This window comes from Euleptes europaea, chromosome 9 (assembly GCF_029931775.1).
Source record: "Euleptes europaea isolate rEulEur1 chromosome 9, rEulEur1.hap1, whole genome shotgun sequence".
Classification (NCBI taxonomy): Eukaryota; Metazoa; Chordata; class Lepidosauria; order Squamata; family Sphaerodactylidae; genus Euleptes; species Euleptes europaea.
Window position 1 is genome coordinate 53,603,008 of NC_079320.1, and position 22,812 is coordinate 53,625,819.

The 22,812-nt window shown below is 42.6% G+C and overlaps 1 protein-coding gene across 2 annotated transcripts in view; it reads left to right on the forward strand.

The window, feature by feature from the left end:
* GALNTL6 (polypeptide N-acetylgalactosaminyltransferase like 6) overlaps window positions 1-22,812 on the forward strand; it is a 620,684-nt gene that overhangs the window by 261,790 nt on the left and 336,082 nt on the right. For both annotated transcript variants that reach the window (XM_056855291.1, XM_056855292.1), the window contains exon 3: window positions 7,665-7,803. In XM_056855291.1, the coding sequence (XP_056711269.1) occupies window positions 7,665-7,803 (139 nt within the window). The remainder of the gene's footprint in view (window positions 1-7,664; window positions 7,804-22,812) is intronic.

Genomic DNA, 22,812 nt, shown 5'->3' on the forward strand with positions numbered 1-22,812 from the left:
TCATTGTTAGAAATACCTGGGTGTAATTTTTCAATTCAGGAATGCCCATGTAGCCTATGTCTTTTCGACTGCTCAGATGAGTGTGGGGGTATTAAAAGATTTTATTGGACCAAAGTGGGACAAAATGCGACAGCGGCTATCAAATTATTTAGTATGAAATCCTTGGCCCAATTACTTTATGGGGCACCACTTTGTATTTCTGCCAATAAGATTATGCTGGAAATAATTCAGCCAACATTTTAAAGAAATATATTCCGAGTACCTACAGGTGTCTCAAATGCTGCTATTCGAGTGGAGGCCGGAATGGTCATGGTGGAGGCTAGACGATGGATCGCTACCTTTCTTTATTAGTTAAAGTTGGTCTTTTACACCAAGGGTCTCGTCCATCTCATACTATGGGATTCCTTTGTTTCATCTTCGTGGCTTCTGTGCAGGAACGCATGGGGACTGCGCATGCGCAGGCCAGCCGCGGAGAACTGACTAGAAAGCTTTTAGGAGCTTCAGAGCACCTGGAGCGCTCCCCCTCCCCTCCGTCCCAGGCCAAGAGAGAGCCGGCTTCCCGCCCAATGGTCATGTGACGGAGGGGGGAGGAGCGCTCCTCCCTCAGTTCTTTCTTCGCCGCCGTGGATTTTGTGCTTCAGAGCGTCTTTTCTGTTACCTCAGAGAAAATTTCTCTTCAGGATTTTATTTCTTTTTTGCCAATATGATCTTATTTAAAGACTGTGCCAAATGTAGAAATAGTGTGGCACAAAATAATGACTGGTTCTCGTAGGTTATCCGGGCTGTGTAACCGTGGTCTTGGTATTTTCTTTCCTGACGTTTCGCCAGCAGCTGTGGCAGGCATCTTCAGAAGAGTAACACTGAAGGACAGTGTCAGGAAAGAAAATACCAAGACCACGGTTACACAGCCCGGATAACCTACGAGAACCAATGAACTCTGATCGTGAAAGCCTTCGACAATAAAATAATGACTGTTGTTACTTTTAAGAGATTTGTGCTTTTTCTTTTATTTCAGAAAAGTTTTTCTCTTCAGGATTTGATTTCCTTTTTGCCAATATGGTTCTATGTAACAAATGTGCCAAATATGAAAGGATTATAGCACAACATAACGATGATTGTTGTGCTGTTTAAGAGACTTACGTCTTTTCTTTCACTTTAGGAGAGTCTTCTCTTCAGGATTTGATTTCTTTTCTTTTGTCAATGTGGCTTTATTTAACAAATGTGCCAAATGTACAATAGTATGGTACAAATTAATAATGCTTGTTCTATTTGAGAGACTTGTGTCTTTTCTTCTACCTCAGAAAAAAATTTCTCTCAACATTTGATGTCTGTTTTGCCACTATGGCTTTCTTTAACAATTCCGCCAAATGCAGAATGAGTATGCCACAAATTAATGGTCGGTTCTGTTTCAGATGCTTGTTTTACTCTTGTCTCTTTCTCATTTTTACAAGTCATTCAGGCTGTGTTGCTCCAGTTCGAATGTCTGTGAGGAAATCCGGCTTTACAGGTCTCAAACCCAAAGACTGTGATAATGACTGGATATGCTGCAGCACTACGGGTTCTGACCCCCATGACATGCATGAATTGGACCTTGAAGTCGACAGGCTCTGAGAAAAGCCACTGTACAGTTGCACTAGGGGCTCGGTGTTCCGTCCCCCATGACATGCAAGGATGAGACCTCAAAGTCAAAAGGCTGCGTAGGAAGCCATTTTACTGTGGCGCTAGGGGCTCTGGCCCCCATGACGTGCATGGATGATGCCTCTACGTCGACAGGCTCCATGGAAAGCCTGCTAGTCTACAGCACTAGGGGATCAGTCCCCCATGACGTGCAGAGAGGAGGTCTCGAAAACACACAATTCCAAGGAGGTGGGAACACCTACTCCTCCGGGTGTTAAAGCCTCGACGTTGGCTCGCCTCTGATGCACCAATACAACAGCCACTGGGCTCTTGTCGACGTCATACACCGATTCCTACTCGGTGCTGAGACAAGCGGGTTCGAATTGCCTCCATACCGACCATCTATTGCTGCCAAGGCGGCAACTGTTTGGAGAAGGGGAGGAGTCTCGGCATTGCAGCCCCCCCCCCTGCTTCCCTCAATGTCAGGCATCACCGTTGCTGGTGGGGTAAGCAAGCTTGGGCTGAAATATTGTCCAGTACGTGGGGAAGTCTTCTAAGCCATGTTCCGTTACCCCCCCTTTATGTTTCCAGAGCCTCTTCTTGGGGCTCCTGCTGGACTGCATATACCCCCATGACTGTATAGACACTCATCCTCTCTGTGACAAGTGTCTTCCCACCAACCTCGAAGTCGATTTACATGGCCACCTCAGCATCAAGGAGGGAGGGCTCATGGGACATTCCATCTCATATGCAACCCATGAGAGTTCCTGCCTATCTCACCCACGGGGTTGTTCAGCTGTATTTAAAACAGTTAATCTGGATGGCATAGGCTTGGAAGATTTGATATTCTCCCTCAGATTCGAACTCGGATCTGACAAGGAGTTGTGTTATGCGAAGCCTATGTGGTATACATTTGGCTTACTTCTTTTTATAGCCAAGCTTTCATCTAGAAGGTGGAAAATCTATATAAAGTTGAAAGGAGGATGCTGGATTTCTCTTACAGTATCCCTCACCTAGTTGATGGTTGCTGAGACACTTCTATCTCAATATGGGTCAGGTTCCCTTTTTTTTCCTGGGGTTGCTGGGGCTACCCCTTTGATTCTGGGCAGGAGCACTGAATCTCCCATTAAGGGAAGAATACTTTTCAGTGTTAGGGCTGTAATTAGCCTAAGCAACTTATATACATTTTCTGATAAGTCCTGTGAATTCTGCGTTTACCCTGTGCATACTGTGTTTACCCAACATCAGGGGAAAATTTCCTCAACTCACAGGCTGTTTGACTTCTCAAGGACTTTTCAGGTGGCATGACTACAGATTAATAAATGCTAACTCCGGGGTATGTTAGTGCTAGGTGCTGAATGGGGCTCTTAACCATCCATATGTTACAGGCTTGTTGCACTTGTTCTCCTGCCATCAGCAGGTGGTGCTGTAGATCTGTAATTGGATTATTGGCTATTGGACAATTAATTTTACCAGTCCTGCAGTTTTGCCTGTCTGTCGCATCCTAATCCCTGTGGGTCATTGGGTTTTCTAGTTGTTCTTCTGTAATCCCAATTGCTACCTACTCAAATAGCATTCTCGGCAGCTACTTTGAATGATTTTTCTCCAAACCCTTAGTGAAAGGGTTTGGAGAAAAGGCTGGTGGCCTTTCGGTCTCTGGTAGCTGCACGATTTATCTACAAGTGTAGATCAGTTCTTAAAAAGAATATTTTTGATCACCATAGTTACTGGACTGGATCCGAGGGTATCTACTTTGTGGCTTCAAAACAAAATGAAATAATATTAAAATTAAACAAACAAATAAACACACTAATGGGTTTCAGCTTGGTTCTGAGACTGGCGAATATACCCCTCTGTGTGTATTGTGGATCATCAGCCTAAGACCATTAGACCTCTGGTAGCCGAATTTACAAAACAAGGGTTTTCAAGAAGACATTAAAAACCATACCCCCCCCCAAAAAAAAAGTAAAAAAAAAAAGTTTCCAGTTGTCGTCCCCTAGTACAATTGGGATTATTTCATACTCCTTTGGTTCCTGCTCCCTCCCAGACTAGTGGTACAGATCCTGTCTGACAGGGCAACTGTTATACTGATACCACTTGAAGACATAGTCTTCCTATATCCAGAACTGTGATGTATTCACTCCAGTACTAAGGTTCTCACAAGCACTTGTTCAAAGGTGTTTACCTAAATATTTCCCTTCATGAGATCACATTCTTCTTCTGGAAGTCAGGATGATCCAGTACCATTTTGTACCTTTTTTCTTGCTATGAGTGCATACAGCACGGCAACGTGAATATCTATAGCATGAAGGAGGGTTTCCTGTCCTGCTGTCCCAGGTTCTTCCAGTTGCGGCAAAGGACCAAACAACACATTTCCTTCCCGGCAGTCCAGGTGTTGGGAGAAGTCTACTCTTGTAGATTTCCTGAGCAGACAGGGTTCATCAACCCACAAGTAGTCCCTCACTCTGTTCCCTGCTTTCCCTTTTTAGGGAATACGGTTTTTCCCTGGTTGATAGAGTCCTATTATCTCAAGTGCTGATGCAAAATGTCCCTACTTTCTCCGGGACACTGGCTGCCACGAGGGCTTCTGGGAGATTTTCCAGTTCCACTGGCCATGTTTCTTTTGATGCTGCGTTTTTGTTCCCTGGCTCCACAGACCCAGGACACCAGTGATGCTCTTAGGTCCCTATTGGTCACAATGTTTTCTGATTCCCAATCTGTAGATTACTTCTGATGGGGTTTTGGGGTACTTTCTCAAGAAGACAGCCCCTACTGTGCCACAATGTCCCTTCACTACATTGGGTGGTGTGGTCATCTCAATCATCGATCGGGACCTACCTAGAGTTACAATGTTGTGAATAGCATTATGCATACTGCACGTATGATCATCTTATGCTGCCAAGTGGGCTTAGTTTTTTGGATGATCGAGGTCAGACGGTTTGCAACCTCTTACTTCACCTTTATGTGGTGTGTCATTATTCATGCTTATTAAATGATACTGCCCTGGCTGTTATTCCCGTCAAGCACATCTGACAGTCATCTCAGCCCTCTGTTCCTGATTAATTCTTATTCAATATTTGTAGCACCAGTTTGCTAATGGTTTTGAGGGGCTTGGCTAGTCTATTTTTTTCCATACGCTAATACCCCTATTATTCTTTGCAGTTTATATAGTATAGTGTCAGTTACACATAAAACTTTTGGTATAATGGCAACGTCTAACCTGTTTTGTTTTTTTAATCCACTAAGGTGGCATTCTGGTTGCTGTCATTTTAACCAAAATGGGGGGACTTATTGGTCTGTTTTCACTTTCCATTGGGTTAAGGTAGTATTACCTAGCCTGGAGTTCGACCTAGGATAAGGTCCCATTGCCTAACCTATTTTCTTCCAACTCCTCAGTCGCTAACTGGGCAATCTCTTCATGCACTCAGTGACAGAGGACCATGTCTTTCAGGTTCATTACAGCACATAAACAACCTATTGGTTTGGTGCATGGAAGGCTGAAGCAGCAGCTTCTTTGGAAATCGCTTCCGGGTGGGTGGACGCTGCAAGACTTTGTTTATAGCAATGCTGACTTAAACTGTCCACTCCAGGTGGAGGCCCCTTGCAACATGGCTCATGCCTTTTTCACTGCTTTCCTTGCCACGACAGATCCCCAAGACTTCTGTAAAGTGGCAACCTGGTCCTTCTGTCTACATTCCTCTGGCATTGCCCTGTAGATGTGGATTCCAGGGGGGAAGCAGCTGTTTGGGAGAGTTGTCTTTTAATTTGGTGACAAGCCCACACCCGCCTCCATGGTAGGTAAGCTTGCTGTTCTCCCATGCGGGACTGCACAGAAGCCACGAAGATGAAAAACAGTGTTGCACTTACCTGTAACTGTTGTTTATCGAGTGATCTTCTGTGCAGGCACGCATCCCTCCCTCCTTTCCCCGCTGTGGGCTACTGTTTAGTGGCTATTGTGTTCTTCCACAGCGGCGAAGGGAGAACTGAGGGAGGAGCACTCCTCCCCCCTCCATCACATGACCATCGGCCAGGAAGCCATCTCTCTCTTGGCCTGGGACGGAGGGGAGGGGGAGCGCTCCAGGTGCTCTGAAGCTCCTAAAAGCTTTCTAGTCAGTTCTCCACAGCTGGCCTGCGCAAGCGCAGTCCCATGCGTGCCTGCACAGAAGACCACTCGATGAACAACAGTTACAGGTAAATGCAACACTGTTTTTCTCCATGGCGGAGGAGGATGGAGGAAAAATTGAGGTATTATGGTCCATCACAACAATTTCTCCTGACTAGGGACTAAGCTCAGACAAGGGCTATGGTTAAACAGAGCATTCTGGATATTGAAAGGCAGCATGATTTGAATAGAGTTAAGAGCTTTCTTTATGATCCAGGCATGTTAAATAAGGTAGCTTTCATGCCTTATGTTAAGCATTTAGATAACCCTGATCATAGAAGGATTTTCACTTTATTAAGGTGATATGCTGCTCTCAGTGATTCTTGAGGGTAGATATAGAGGTTTACCATCTAAAGAATGTGTGTGCTTATGTCATTGCATGATTTCCCTTTTAATGTCAATAAAGGCTTTCATATTTGTTTGTGTATGCTTATGTGGAGATGGGAATATCAAGACCCTAGAGCATATCTTTTTTATTGTAAAATCTATAGTGATATTAGGGAAACTCTGATTACCCTCATAATTTCTCACCATCCCAGAAAAAAATAAAAGGACTCTTTTCTCAGTCATGCTAGCAGATAAGAATCAAGGGATTAATTTCAAAGTTACCAAATTTGGATAGATACCCTATAAGACTAGGAAAACTTGGTTAAGCCATATATAGTTCTTTAACGATAATTTTTATAAAGATAATGTATAATTCTGTGAATTTATAATTTTAAAATGTTTCTTTTCTCAAAGGTTATTTGATATACTGGAAGTTTGAATTATTATATTGATTCTATTTTTATTGGTCTTGGACTGTAGTAAATAAATTTATTTATTTACCCTGCACTCTAACTACTGCTTAAATAAAATCTGACCTCAAGTTTTCTAAATGTAATCAGCTGTTTTTTGGACACTGGAGGCCAGTCCAGTGCAAAAGACCTAGTATTTTAATTTATCCATTAACAGGTGGGGTTAACTTCAGACCCTGCTCCTTACATGCCTATTGGAGTGAGATAACTTTTGGCTAACAAAAGATACCACTTAATCGCCTTATCAATTTTCATTCTAGTATCTACATTAACAAAAGCCATTTGGCAGCAAAACCCTTTTCAGAGCACTGAATCCTTTCACCTCACAACATAATCTGGTAAGAGCTATGGCAGAAATTCATTCATTCATTTGAAATATTTATATCATTTTAGTTTTCAAGACCTTCCAAGGACGCTAACAGTTCAAAAGATCATCATTAATTAAAGTCAGCGGAAACGATAAAATCAATCCAAGAAATGTTTTACAGAACAAGTTTTGTGGCATACCTGGACATGAACAAGAGGGTCTCTAAGCTTGTCTATGGCATAGGATGAAGCCTACAGTTTTGTCTACCTTTCCAGAGCTATAATGCTGCCCATTCCATGGCTCAGGAGACTATTGGCCTTACTTATAGTGAGGCCTGCATGTGCACTGTAATGACTCCATTTCTTAGTTTGGACTTTGGTATAATATGCTTGCCAAAGTGTTGTCTACCACAGGACTATTGCTTAGTGAGGACTATTGAGAGAGAGGATGGTGTCGTGATTAAGAGCGGTGGTGAACCAGGTTGGTTTCTCCCCCCCTCCACGTGAAGCCTCCTGGGTGACCTTGGGCTAGCCACAATTCTCTCCGAACTCTCTCAGCCTCACCTACCTCACAAGATGTCTTTTGGGGGAGAGGAAGGAAAGGAGATTGTAAGCCGATTTGATTCTCCTTAAAAGGTAGATAAAGTTGGCATATAAAAACCAACTATTATTATTATTATTAACAACAACAACAACCACCTATAATACAAACTTTGAATATATTTTGGCTGCTCAAATGCCAGTGGTTGGTAAAGAATGTTTTCTTTCCCCTACCATTCCAGGGAAAGGTGAACAGGGAAAGCCATACCCTCTCACAGAAGAAGACAATGATGATTCTGCTTACCGGGAAAACGGTTTCAATATTTTTGTGAGCAACAACATCGCCCTGGAGCGCTCATTGCCAGACATTCGACATCCTAAGTAAGTGTGCTAATTGACTGTATCGCTGCATGCCTTCACTTGGGGGAATTTTTCACGGAGATTTGCTGCTGTTTCGACGCTGATTTGCGTCGGAGTCAAATTTTGGTTATTCACTGCAGATCCGGCTTTTCCCTGATAGAGGTATAAAAGCCGAGTTATGTCAGCGGCAAACCAAACCACTTCTGAGCCGTACTTTCCAGTAGAAACACATTTTGTTGCTCGGATACCCATGAAAAATGTTTGCTTTGGTTCCGCTGTCCCTCCCCGTGACGTCTCCTTTCTCCTCCCCCAAGAACGGTGATTGGCTGGGGGAGTTTTGCGCTTGGACAAGAATACCACCCCTTTTGCTGCCTGCCTGCCTGCCTGCCTAGAGTCCTGGCACTTCTCTCCCTCCGTCCCGGAGGCTGGCAGGCGGGCAGGCCTTCCCCACCCCTCACCCGGGATGGGCCTTGGAGCTGGGCCCACACCTCCAAGCCCAGGGGGACGTCGGACGGACGGCTCCAAGGGGAGACCGGTGGGGCCATGCCATGTGCTCCTCGTGCGCTGGGGGTGGTGGTGGTGGCAGTTTGGTCTAGGGCAGCTGGACCCGTGGGGAGGGATGTTCAAGGGAAGGGGCTGTTGGCCCCTCTACCCCAGCGGGGAGGGGGGATTTTTGAGAAATCGGATGGGAAAAATGTGCATCCTGAGAGTGGAAAACCCAAGTCAAAACTCCCTCCCATCACTCTTCTGAAGAGGGGCGGCCAGCCTGCTCTGGGTCTCCCTCTTCTTTCTTGATGCACTGTGGCCGGATCATGGCCGGCGCGCAAACCAGGGGCCTTCTTTCCTCTCTCCCCCCGCCATGCCCCTCCACCCCAGTGGGGAGGGGGGATTTTTGAGAATTCGGATGGGAAAATGTGCATCCTGAGAGCGGAAAACCCAAGGCAAAACTCCCTCCCATCAGTCTTCTGAAGAGGGGTGGCCAGCCTGCTCTTATCTCCCTCCTCTCTCTCGATGCACTGTGGCCGGATCATGGCCGGTGCGCAAGCCAAGGGCCTTCTTTCCTCTCCCCCCCCCCCGCCATGCACACTTCTAAAGCTAAACACTTCTCTGGGCACATGGATGCAATTCCTGCTCCCCCCCCCCAATCCTGTCTATCATTAAAGGGCAATGGGTTCCACACGTATAGAAAATAGAGGGAAGCTTTGAGGAAAGCACTCCACCCCCCAGTTTGGAATCTGACTGTTCCAAAAGCAGAACAGAGCGAGGGTGGAAGAAAAATGGAGGATACCAGAGGGACTGGTGGTTGTTTTTTGCGCTGGGGCTGGTGAACTGCGCAAGGTAATCTGGGCGGAGTTGGGGCGGAGCTGGGGCCAGGCATAAATAATGAGCCTGTTGGAAGGGGAGGCCTCCTGCAAAAAGGACAGACCAAACTGTTGTCATATACAGCGTGCTTTGTTCCCATGAAAAACCAAAACTACATCGAGATTGACAGGGATATATCGTGGCCATGAAAAAAACATTTAAATCGTGTTGTTTTTTTTAGTCCGTGGCAAAACAGAAGCAAAATCTACTGTGAAAAATGCCCCTTCGTTTACATATTATGGAGAAAAAATCAGATTTAACAGAAAGTTATAACGGGTTTCTGTGGCTCTACTTCTGGTGCTAGCTGGAAATGATATTGCTGCATCACCAGTGACACTGAGTAGTCTTCAGTAAGTTTCTGACCACTGTAAGCTGAGTTAATTGACTTCAATGAACTGGGAAGGGTGTAATTCTGCTTAGGATTCCACTGTCATTTCTTAATTGCTTGACTGTGCCTTCAATTTCCTATTTGGTGATTTGCCTAAGAAATCCATATGATGTTCCCACTTTGACATCTGTGCCATGTTTAGATATCTGCAAGGGCATAGATCACTATAAAATATTTTTGCAAGATTGAAAAATGTTATCAGATTTAGCTATTACACCAGTAATAGTAGTTGGATCATTTATTAGTGTAAGGTCAGATTTACCGAGTTTGGAATTTGGTTTTAAGGTTCTACCCTTAAAATAACATTTTGATTCAAATAAATTAATGCCTTTTAAGCTTTGGCAATACACAATAAAGATTTTTTTTCTTGTACGAAAGTGAGTTATTTATACAGAAGGATTATGCTTATGACTGGCTTCCAGCCCGACTTCTTCAGCTGGAAAAAAATTTCTGTGTCTTCTTTTATCTTCCTATTATGCACTAATTAAATGTCCTTTGCAGCCTGCTTTCATGGCATCTGCCAGACAAACCAGGGCTGTTATTTATTTCAAAATAATGTCATTTTGCTTATTTTGAAACAGCAAATCGATTCATGGGCCAATCTTTCATACATACAGTTTCAATTTTTAGATATAGCTCTCCTTTGAACCATGTACAATCTAATAGTAACTTGGTTCACCAGGCCATTAATAGTGGTTTTAAAGGGGAGTATGGTTTTGAAACTTGACTTCCCCCCTGCAAAACACTGTTGCTGCATGGGAATATAGGCATACCTTGTTTTATTGGTTTTGCTTTATTGCGCTTCATAGATATTGCATTTTTGAGCAAGTCTATCAGAGCCATTTTTCCAATAGCATGTGCTCACTTCATGTCTCTGTGTGACATTTTGGTAATTCTTGCAATATTTCAAACTTTTTCATTATTATTACAGTACTTTTTTTAGGCATAATGCTATTGCACACAATAGACTACAATATAGTGTAAACATAACTTTTATATGCTCTGGGAAACAAAAAAAAATTGTGTGACTCACTTTATCCCCACAATATCTCTGAGGTATGCCTGTACTAGTTTTACAGTGCATTCCTAAGGAGAGTTACTCCAGTCTAAGCCCATTGAAATGACTGGAGTAACTCTCCTTAGGAATGCACTGTTTATTTCCAAGACTGAGTGGGGATTGAGGGGTTAAATTCTCTCTTCCGATTCTATGCAGCCCCACTCTGACTCATGCAGATGTGCACAATTTATCTTTCAAAGACTGATGGAGATCCTTGATCTTTATTGTGTGAGCATCTGGGATTTTTCTCTCCTCTTGATATGACAGGAGAGTTCAGCCTATGGACTTCAGAATGGTTAATGGTTCAGCCATGTGCCCATTATTAAACTATACCTGTCCTGTCAAGATTGCACATTTAACCAATCAGCAAACTGGTGCAGAGGTCTATTTGACCAGTCCAGGTTCAGAGACCCCTGAAAAGCAAGTGAATTTACACAGAACATACATTAAAATAATATTCATTGGAATACTGCCATCTGCTAGCCTTAGAATATAATGCCAGATGCAAAAACTTGCAAAAACTCTGTGCCCTGTGCTCCAAACCATGGGAGAGGATAAGGGAGGGGGAAATGTAGAGATCTGAAATAGCCTGTCAGTATTCATACATAACAGCAACAAACACAGCACTGTTGTTGTGCTTACCCCCCAGTTAAATGTAAACTTTTAATTCAGTTGTAAATGGTATCATATGATGAATTCTGAAAAGTGTGAATATCAGCATCTTGAAACTTCTTGTTCTATCCTGCATAAAGCCCTGTCCTCTGTAATAAAGAAACCTGGCTATTATGTCCATGGGAGGTTTCCTGTTCTGACTCAATGGGATGATGAGGCAAGCTTGGTGGGACATGGACTTTCTCCATTCAGACTTGACTTTATCCAGGTTTCCAGAAGTCAACTGCATGTCCTCCCCTTTCAAGAAAACCACCCTTTCAAGAAAATTTCCAAAGTGTTGATTCTGACTGTTTGCTCTGTTTTCAAAGTTTTATTGTTTATCTTTAAAAGTTGCATGGCTCTTTCAGGTAAAGTGATTTCCTTTGAGGGGTCTGTTGCCAGACCAAATGCTGCTGCAGCTGCATGTCAATGGCCATGCTTGCTGAGTGACATCTGTCTAAAAAGTGACATCACTTTTTATTTGGAGAGGGGCTATGGCTCAGTAGTAGAGCATCTGCCTGGCATGCAGAAGGTCCCAGGTTCAGTCTCCGGCATCTCAAGTTAAAGGAACCAGGCAAGTAGGTGATGTGAAAGACCTCTACTTGAGACCCTGGAGAGCTGCTGCCACTCTGAGTAGACAATACTGACTTTGATGGACCAAGGGTCTGATTCAGCATAAGGCAGCTTCATGTGTTCATGAGTATTATGTTTGATCTTTTTTAAAAAATTGATATACTTTTGTTGTAATTGAAAGTGCCATCAAGTCTTAATCAACTTATGGTGACATCATAGGGTTTTCAAGGCAAGAAATGGTTTGCCATTGCCTGCCTCTGCAACCCTGGACTTCCTTGGTGGTCTCCCATCCAACTACTAACCAAGGCTGACCATATTTAGCTGCTGAGATCTGATGAAATTAGATTAGCCTGGCCCCCTCTTAGATAGACACCTTAACGTGGTGAGAAAGATTGATTGTATCAGGGAAGCTGACAGCAATGCTGTCAGGAGTTTTGACTCTGTCAGGAGCCTAAACTCCCAGCAGAGTCACACTAAGTGGAATGGTCAAAGCCGAGACACCAGACTAAGATGCATCTACCCCTTTCAGGAAGCAATGGTCACATCAGCAGAGGAGAAATGACAGAGCCACTGATGAGGTGGTGGAAAGTAGCAGTAACAGAGAATCTTTCATAGACAAAGGGAGTGACACTTCAGCTAACCCTGGTTAGTACTGTGCAGAAGAAGGCAGTAGCAAATCATGTCTGATTGTCTCATACTTCAAAAACCCTATGATTAGACAACCCAAAATGAAATTAGATAAGATGTTTTGGAGATCATTAGTTGATAAGGTCGCCATAAGTCGGAAGTGACTTGGCAACACATAACACACACATCCCTTTGTTGTGATCTATTTGATTCTAAAGTTTCCTGTGCAAGCGCCATTCAAATGAAATATTTAGGAACACTGTTCCTATCCATTTCAGTGCAGGTTGCACAGAGAAAATCTTCTCAGTAGATTATGCCCTGCATATATAATTCAATAGAATAGAATAGAATAGTGTATGTGTGTAAGGATTTTATATCCCATTCTTAAGAAATGTATTAAAAGTTGGTTCAAAAAAGGCAAAGCATACCCTTGTAAAGAAGTATATTCATGTCTCTAACCCAGTGTTGATTTCCATATGATTAACACAAAGAATTAACTCCTTTTCTGTAATTGGTTTGTTTAAAATATTTTGTTTCTGCCTTATTATCCCCAGGTCACCTGAAATTATCTACACCAATTCCCACTATCCGGGGATGTTTCTACTTAGATGGAATTTTAATACACAATTACAAAGCATTACATTCACTTGCATTCTGGTATGATAAATATGCACTGCACATCAGCTTCAGCTCCAAAAGAATATCCTGATTTCTGTTGGTGTTAGAGCAGCGTCAGTGGAAACAATGCAGAAAATCATTAGTGACAAAATGAGGCTGAACTGCCACTTTCTCCCTGTTGCGTTTGTCAATATATCTGCTCCTAATTTGTTTTTTACCCACTGCTAGCCACATGGGCCATGACATTTCTTAGGATATCCTCAGAAACCGGGCATTGTCAACAGTGTCTTACTGGGAATAAGTCAGCACTATGGTGCCTGCCCTTTCCTTGTAAACAACTTTCCCACCATGAAGCTGTTTGGAAAACTAGAACCCTTTGCAACCTGCAGTGTTCTTCTGTCACTTGCCAAGAGTACTGTAGTGCTCAGAACTATCCTCAGATATACTGGGCAACATTTGCATGGAATAAAACTCTAAATTAATTATTTAGATGTATATTGATTTTAATGATATTTATGATGAGACGCGCCCTGACCTGGATGGCCCAGGCTAGCCTGAACTCATCAGATCTCAGAAGCTAAGCAGGGTCAGCCCTGGTTAGTATTTGGATGGGAGACCACCAAGAAATACCAGGGTTGTGTGCAGAGGAAGGCACTGGCAAACCACCTCTGATAGTCTTTTGCCATGAAAACCGCCATAAATCAGCTGCGACTTGACGGCACTTTACACACACACACATGATGAGACACTGCATTTTAACTAATGTAAGCTGCACTGAGCCTGACCTTGGTTGGTCAAGGGCAGGTTAAAAATCTAATTAATAAATAAATTCTCATCCACAGAGCTAGTATGTTGTAGGGGTTAAGAGCAGTGGTTAGGAGCGGTGGACTCTAATCTGGAGAACTGGGTTTGATTCCCCACTTCTCCACATGAGCGGTGGACTGTAATCTGGTGAGCCAGGTTTGTTTCCCCACTCCTACGCATGAAGCCAGCTGGGGTGACCTTGGGCTACTCACAGTTTTCTTAGCGCTCTCTCAGCCCCACCTACCTCACAGGGTGTCTGTTGTGGGGAGGGGAAGGGAAGGTGATTGTAAGCTGGTTTGATTCTTCCTTAAGTGGTAGAGAAAGTTGGCATATCAAAACCAACTCCTCCTCCTCCTTCTCTTCTTCTTCTTCTTCCCTTATTTTTCTACAGGTTCACATGACATGAAATATACATTGTCTCAACACGTATCATTTGCATTCATAGCTGTAGTATTGCTTTTTTAAAATGGCATATTTTATGATGTCATTTTGGTGTAACTGTTGTTCTCTTCCACCCTAAGCATCTGTGTGCTACTTCAGCAAGATTTTGGATTGGATGGCTAATTAGTTTTAATCCAAGCATTCCAATTTAACTAATTTTCAGAACTGCAGCCTTGGAGAATGTACAGGTCAGCTGAGTCTACCTGAAAGAGCCACAAATATGTTCTGAACCCTCTGCGATCACATGACGTCCTAAGATGCAAACTGGTTTCTATGTCTTAAAATGAAATTTAATAATAGCCTCCCTCTGATGTTTCTTGTTTATCTTTGGACAAATGTGCCGTGATGTCCCCCAGCAACTGTGCAACCCTTCTGTCATTATCAGCCAAGCCTTTTTCTTGAAAACAAAGATTAATCTGCTTTTTGCACACATCCATGTATTTACCTCTTGCCATCTTTCCACACACTTTTGTGGAAGAATGGGTTATACAAATATCTCATCCTGACTTTGCAATGCCCAGATCCCCTCCCTATTTTTTTACATTGTGACAAAGTTAATGATATGTAGAGATGTCTGTGCAAATATTTAACTTTATTTTTTAACAGATTACAAATAATCGAAACAAAATGAAAAGGACTGAAGCAACTGACTTCTGCAAATATATCTTAGTTTTGTAAAATCTTCATGTTGTAAACATCAGTGACTTTGGATGACACTATCAGTACAAACTCATGCAATTTTTTTAAAAAAAATGGTAGAATCCACATGCAGTGAATTCATAAACATGTATAAGACATTTATGTGAACTAATCCTGTACATTAAAACCTTGAGATATTGTATCTGAATAAACACTCAAAAAGCAGTCGCAGTATATGTTGAATTGAGGTTCCCCTGATCACAGTAGTATGTTTGCTGTTGAAAAGATCCTTTTATGGCTAGGTTTGTATTTAACCATGGCTCCCCTAAGAATACCATAACAATATGTGGGATTGCTGTAGGGCTGTGCATATCAATAAACCCAAACCGGAAAAAAAGCTGAAAAAAAGCCATTTTGGTAAATTTCGGGTTTGCTGAATTCCAAAACCTGGGGGGAAAGCCAAAGCCAAATTGGCCATTCCCAAAAAAACTGGGTAATTTCCTGGCTTTTTCAGGTTCTCCACAGGCTTGTGAAGCTCCTGTGGGAGGGGGATTTTTTAGGTAGAGCCCCCAAACGTGCAGGGTAGCTTGCAGGGGCTCTCCTTGCAAGAACCCCCACGTTTGGTGAAGTTTGGGTTGGGGGTCCAAAGTTATGGGGTCTGGAAGAGGTCGCTCCCTCCCACCTTCATACACAAGCAGGAAGGTAAGATTCAGATTCTCTGGTCATTCTATAATCAGCTGCCTGTCTATGGAGGAGGGAGGGGGCGACTTCTCCAGAGCCCATAACACCGGACCCCCTGACCCAGTCTTCACCAAACTTTGGGGTTCGTGCAAGGAGAGTCCCTGAAAGTTACCATGAACATTTGGGACCTCTATCCCCAAAAAATGCCCACACAGGAGCTTCACAAAAAATCACCTTTGTTTGCTATTGTGGGAACTTTCAATCAGTCTACTTCCGCAGGATTGCTTCTATGGCAAACCACGTCTGTTAGACTCCTTTCAGATTACGATTCTAAATGGATGTTATCTGTTGTTAGCCTGATTCCGAGTAAAGCAATATAGGGATAGGCATTTCATTCAGCTGATTTCAATATGTTAATGAGCCATCACCAAAGTGCTCTGAAGTTTCAAACAGTTCTGCGTTTCCCCTGGCCTTTTTTCGGCTATTTTTTCTTAACTTTCTAAGATTTCTGCTATAACACTATAGCAGCATAGCAATCCAATGCATTTGAATGCTGGTGAATTCAGTATTATATCACCATCATTCAGATACATTGAATTGCTATGTTGCTATAGTGATATAACAGTAATCTTAGAATGTTAAAAAAAATAGCCAAAGAATGTGCTGCAAAAAAAGGTGGGGGGAAAGTGGTCCTTTTGGAAGCGCAGTTTTGGAAGCGCAGTAAAACTGGCTGAGCCCCAGGAGGCATTTGGACACAAGCAGCTTTATCTGAAAAGGTTTTTTAAAAAATCTGTTACCAGCTGGGAGCCAAAACGGTTGTGTCTGAGATGTAACAAAAATCCGTTAGCAAATGGTGGCTCAAATGGATTATAAGGGCAGTTTGAAAGAGGCCTTATTCTCTTGTCTTGAAAACCCTACTGGGTTGCCATAAATCGATGGCCACTTGAAGGCACTTTACACGCACATAGGACTCAAGAACCAGCTTCAGTCCAAATAGTCTGGCTTAACTGGCTTGTAAATCAGCATTTTTTTACTTCCTCTTAATCTGCTTGTTATAAATGTGTTCAGCAATGTTTGTACTCACTGAATGCTCAGAAGCTGTGAGCCACCATTGTCGCTGGAAATTATTTTCCTGTCCCTTCTGTCCCCACCTCTGAGCTAATTTTACAGACCTGTCAAATGGTTGTGGAAATTACCAGTTATCACTGCTTTATCGAGTTCAGCTGACAAGGCTAGATTGGAATAGAAATGTGCTATGACTGAAGCTGGCCGCTGTAAATTGAATACTTTGACACACCCAGACAATTACTATGTAAATCTTTGCTTGGAAATGTTTTAGGCTGGTATTTTTCTGTTGCATGCTTGTCACCAGTTTGATTTCAGGTAGGTATTGTAGTCCCCTTGATAAAGAGAGAGAAAAGGTCAGTTATTCCCCCCCTTTTAAAAAGCCTTCTGCTAAGAATGAATGTGTTGACAACAAATGAATGGAAAGTTGAAAGTTGCACTTCCCTCCTCTTTGTTTGATTTTGTGCAGCATGCTCTTTTAGAAGAAGAAGAGTTGGTTTTTACAGTGAAGGAAAAAAGTATTTGATTCCCTGCTGAATTTGCCCGTTTGCCCTCTGACGAAGAAATGACCAGTCCATAATTTTAATGGTAGGTCTATTGTAGCTGTGAGAGACAGAATAACAACAGGAAAAACCCCAGAAACCCAGAAGACAAAAGTCAGAGATTGATGTGCATTATAATGAGGGAAATAAGTATTTGATCCCTTTGCAAAAGATGACTTAGTACTTGGTGGCAAAACCCTTGTTGGCAATTACAGAGGTCAGACGTTTCTTGTAGGTGGCCACCAGGTTTGCACACATCTCAGGAGGTATTTTGTCCCACTCCTCTTTGCAGATCCTCTCCAAGTCTAAGATTTCGAGGCTGATGTGTAGCTACTCGAACCTTCAGCTCCCTCCACAGATTTTCGATGGGATTAAGGTCTGGAGACTGGCTAGGCCACTCCCGGACCTTAATGTGCTTCTTCTTGAGCCACTCCTTTGTTGCCCTGGCCATGTGTTTTGGGTCATTGTCATGCTGGAATACCCATCCTCGACTCATTTTCAATGCCCTGGCTGAGGGAAGGAGGTGCTCACCCAAGATTTGACGATACATGGTCCCGTCCATCGTCCCTTCGATGCGGTGAAGGTGTCCTGTCCCCTTAGCAGAAAAACATCCCCAAATCATAATATGTCCCCCTCCATGTTGTACCGTGGGGATGGTGTTCTTGGGGTCGTAGGCAGCATTCCTCCTCCTCCAAACACGGCGAGTTGATTTGATGCCAAAGAGCTTGATTTTGGTCTCATCTGACCACAACACTTTCACCCAGTTCTCCTCTGGGTCATTCAGATGTGCATTGGCAAACTGCAGACGGGCCTGTACATGTGCTGTCTTGAGCAAGGGGACCTTGCGGGCTCTGCAAGATCTCAGTCCTTCACGGCATAGTGTGTTACCAACTGGTTTCATGGTGACTATGGTCCCAGCTGCCCTGAGATCATTGACAAGTTCCCCCCGTGTAGTTCTGGGCTGCTTCATCACCATTCTCATGATCATTGCAACTCCACAAGATGAGATCTTGCATGGAGCCCCAGACCGAGGGAGGTTGACAGTTAGGGTTAGGGTTAGGGTTTTCACCTTCTCACCAAGCTGCTTGGCAATAGTAGCCCAGTCCAGCCTTGTGCAGGTCTACAATCTTGTCCCTGACATCGTTGGACAGCTCTGTGGTCTTGGTCATGGTGGCTAGTTTGGAATCTGATGGATTGATTGCTTCTGTCAACAGCAGAACCCTAACCCTAACCCTAATCTGGCTGGTTGATAGGGGATCAAATACTTATTTCACTCATTATAATGCGCATCAATCTCTGACTTTTGTCTTCTGGGTTTCTGGAGTTTTTCCTGTTGTTATTCTGTCTCTCACAGCTACAATAAACCTACCATTAAAATTATGGACTGGTCATTTCTTCGTCAGAGGGCAAACAGGCAAATTTAGCAGGGGATCAAATACTTTTTCCCCTCGAGGTACATGCCGGCTTTCTCTGCCACTTTAGGAAAAATCATACCGGCTTACAATCACCTTCCCTTCCCCTCCCCACAACTGACACCCTGTGAGGTAGGTGGGACTGAGAGAGCTCTAAGAGACCTGTGACTAGCCCAATGTCACCCAGCTGGCTTCATGTGGAGGAGTAGGGAAACCAACCCAGTTCACCAGATTAGCATCCACCACTCATGTGGAGGAGTGGGGAATGAAACCCAGTTCTTCTCCAGATTAGAATCCACAGCTCCAAACCACCGCTCTTAACCACTACACCACGCTGGCTCTCATAGAAATAGAAAATAGAAAATATTTTAAAAGATGAAAATTGTTGGGGAAATCTCTTTTACAATCTTTGAGTTCCTGCACTGTGTTTCTTCCCCCTACCCTTGTTTCCTAAACATTTTGTGGACAACCTTCACTGTTTTTCGCAACTCCTGTGATTTTATCTATTAAAAGAGGCAGTTTACAAGCCTGTTGATATGTCTAGAAGGCATAAAATCTGGGAGCTGGCCAAGGTTCTGCCACTAGTCTCCCATAATGTGCATAAAATATTATTGCTATAACCATGGGATCAAACAAATTGCAGCTTTTATGAATTGGCATTTTCTATAAACTGACTGAAGTGGTGCCAACACTCCCCTCCTTCCTCATATTTTTTTAAAAGCCAGGTTGGTTCAAAATGTTCACCACAATATTTCTTAACAAAGGGTAACTGAAGGTTGTTGTTTTAAAACTGCACATCAGCAAAGCAGGTCATTTACACTGCAACTAATGATTAAATTAAATTTCTATTCAAATGGCTTCTTTAAATATAAATCCTTTCCCCTGTTTTAATAATAATCCTGTGCCCTGTGGGTGATGGTGAGTTCAGGAAAGTGCCTTTCAGACCCACAAATCTAGCAATCTCTGAATAACTCCACAGAAACTGTTTTAGCTGGCTTTTGCATCTGAGCTATTCACTTTGCTTGCAGAAGATCTTATTAAAGGTACAATCCCTTGGATTGTTGTACAAGCAAAATGGTGCGGCTCTTATGACTATATCCGAGGAACATCCTGTTGAATGGCCTTGTTCCACCCTTGTAAGAAGTAAGCCAGGATATGGTGCTGTAGCCACAGACAAGGACATAGCTTCTGGGTAGTATAGAAAGAGGTCATAGGAGGGAATCTACACATCATCAAAAATTATTTCACGGAGCCAGACACTGGCACAAATGTGAAAACTAGGATGTTGTAGTAGCCTCTGTGTGTGTGTGTGTGTGTGTGTAACTGTTAAGATCACTGTCTGCCAGAAAAGGGAGCTTTGGTTTCTTAGTTTGGCTCTTGTTCACTGAAAACAGCTTCCAGAGGAGGTAAAAAGAAGCTAATGCCTTCTAGAGTTCCCACAAAGATGGTAAGACCTGTCCTTTTCTGTTAGTTTTTAGCTGAAATCTGTTGATAATACGTTGGACTACTTTTACTGTTTTATTGTGACTTGTTCTTAACATTAATCTGATAAAGTGCTATTGACAGTATTGGTGAAGAAATAATGTACAGTATAATGTGTTTCAAGTTTTCATAGATAAAGGCAGATTAAAATGCCTGGACAAAGAACTAGAGGATTAGAGCAAATGAGCATTACAAGGACAGAAGCAGAGTTGAGAGTGAACAGTTGAAGGGGCTGTATAGAAGAAGAGAGGACTGGGAAGAAGAAAAGGGTAGTGGATACTATACTTTTTTTTTTCTCTATAGAGGGATATGTGGAATTGTATCTTGACCATGTTTTTGGCTGTTAAAATGATATTTTTATGTTTTTTTAAGCAAATATCTTGCTTTTTAAAGCATCTTGTTACAGTTAATAGCATCATATTCTGTATAATAGGTGCAGAAAAGACAATACTGAAGGATGGAAATAGAAAAATAGTCCTGCAAGTACAGCCTAGAATCTATGTTCCGTTAAAAGCTGGATCATTGTCTGAAGATGTTTTATTTAGGTCTTTGTCCTGTGACCAGTAAACACATGCCTAGTTTCTTGTTTTACAAAGTAGTCAAGATCCTCACAGCAGCATTTGATTGGTTGCAGTTGTAAGGAGGGATGCTCAAATTGCTGCTGGTTTGGATCACATTCTGCTCAGTGTTTACAATCAGGGAGCCAATTTCCTGTCTGGGACTTTGGCTATTTGGGAGCAGCCTGTTTGGCAGGTTAATCCCTCCTATTCCAATAGTAAAGTACATTGCAATCAGCAGCTTTTCATGCATGCGTAATGGGAGACTCATAGGAGTCCTAGTTCCCCACCCCTCAAACCCATCATCACGGCACATTGTTTGGCAGCCAATAATTTAAATAGAGAGAGAGCAAGCTGGGCATTGCGCCAGTGTTTATAAATACAGTGTTTGTTTGTTTTTTAAAAGCTTACTATTTGATGGTCATTTAAGTCCATGTTATCAACATTTATTTTGAACATACATATTTTCACACAACCTTATGGGAGTCATAATTTACCGCTCACACACATGCACATCATTTTATTGCCTGACGCTGAAAGAGAATCATTTTCACATATTGTACAGAAGCAAATGCAGCCACAGAGCTGTTCAACAGCTGCTTATGGTTGTGAGGCATGGAGGTCTGAAGCTTGACTCGTGAGTGATCATGGCTGACAAAAATGTTTTCCTGCTGATCACGTTTGCTTTGAAGTCTGTGGCACCTCTAATTGTCACACTTTTCAAGACAGCAAGGGAAGTGCCTGTGAAAAATGTTTATTTCACATCCAACATACATATTGGGGAACAGTTATTACTGTTACCAATTGCTAAGTTCCCCCCATAACTAGCTAATTCCATTTAATCAGGGTAGAGTTGGAGGTCACTTATATATGTGAAAGTTGGATGACAATATACAACTATTGTTTCCTCGTTTCCATCACACCAGTGGATAGCATTAACTTGCTTGATTGTGCATCCTTGAAGATTGGTTTTAAATCCTCAAATTATTGCTTGTCATAGTCTAACAAAAACACACCAAAGTGCAAAGCACTAAAGCAAGATGTAGTTCACTATGCTGTTTACATACTGCATAAAATAATAAATGGTAAACAATTTATGATGGCAAGTATCAAAAAAACATTCAGTATACAAAATGATGTATACAGGCTGAACTGATGTATGATGTACAAGGGCATAAAGTGTTGTAGAAGTTATCACACGTGGGAGGGGCCATAATTTGGTGATAGAGATCCCACAGAGAAGATCCCAGGTACCCACCTAATTCCTTCAGGAGAAAGGTGGGCTAGAAGGTATCTAAATAAATGAATTAATACAGACCTGATGTTGCCAGTGAAAAAGATCTCTGATAGCAGTGATAGCAGTTACTGAGAAAGACCTTTGTCTGTCTGAGACCCAGGAGAACCAGTGTCAATCAGAATAATAATAGTGCTCTACACATAACATTGCAAGCATGGCTCACTTTTACAGGAACAGGTCATCGAACCCCTACTGACAGATTGCCCTGGTGGCACTGATAAGGAGCTACGGTAGTTCGATTTCTTTTAAGTGATATTTATCCCCAGGTTACTGCAGGGGTTGCTAGCTTCCTGGGATTTATATTAAAGTTTTAACTTTTAATGTTGTAAGGAAGATCTTTGTCAAAAGTTTATAAATCTCCTTTTAACCGCATTATGTACTTTTTTAATGCCAAATAAAGGTGTGATTTGATTTGATTTGAGTGCTCTACATGGACCAGTGGTATTTGAGTACTTTTAAGACACTGTTTGCCCTGACCTGGATGGCCCAGGCTAGCCTGATCTCGTCAGATCTCAGAAGCTAAGCAGGGTCAGCCCTGGTTAGTATTTGGATGGGATACCACCAAGGAATACCAGGGTTGCTGTGCAGAGGAAGGCACTGGCAAACCACTTCTGTTAGTCTCTTGCCATGAAAACCCCAAAAGGGGTCGCCATAAGTTGGCTGGGACTTGAGGGCACTTTACACACACACAAGACACTGTTTGGCTCATTGGTAGTAGTCCCCCCCCTTATTTTAAATAGACTCTTCCAGTCGATGTGGTTTGTGAATCAATACCTTAACGTTCTTTTTAAAAGTTTAAGTATCTAAATATTAGACATTCGGTTGGTACTAATT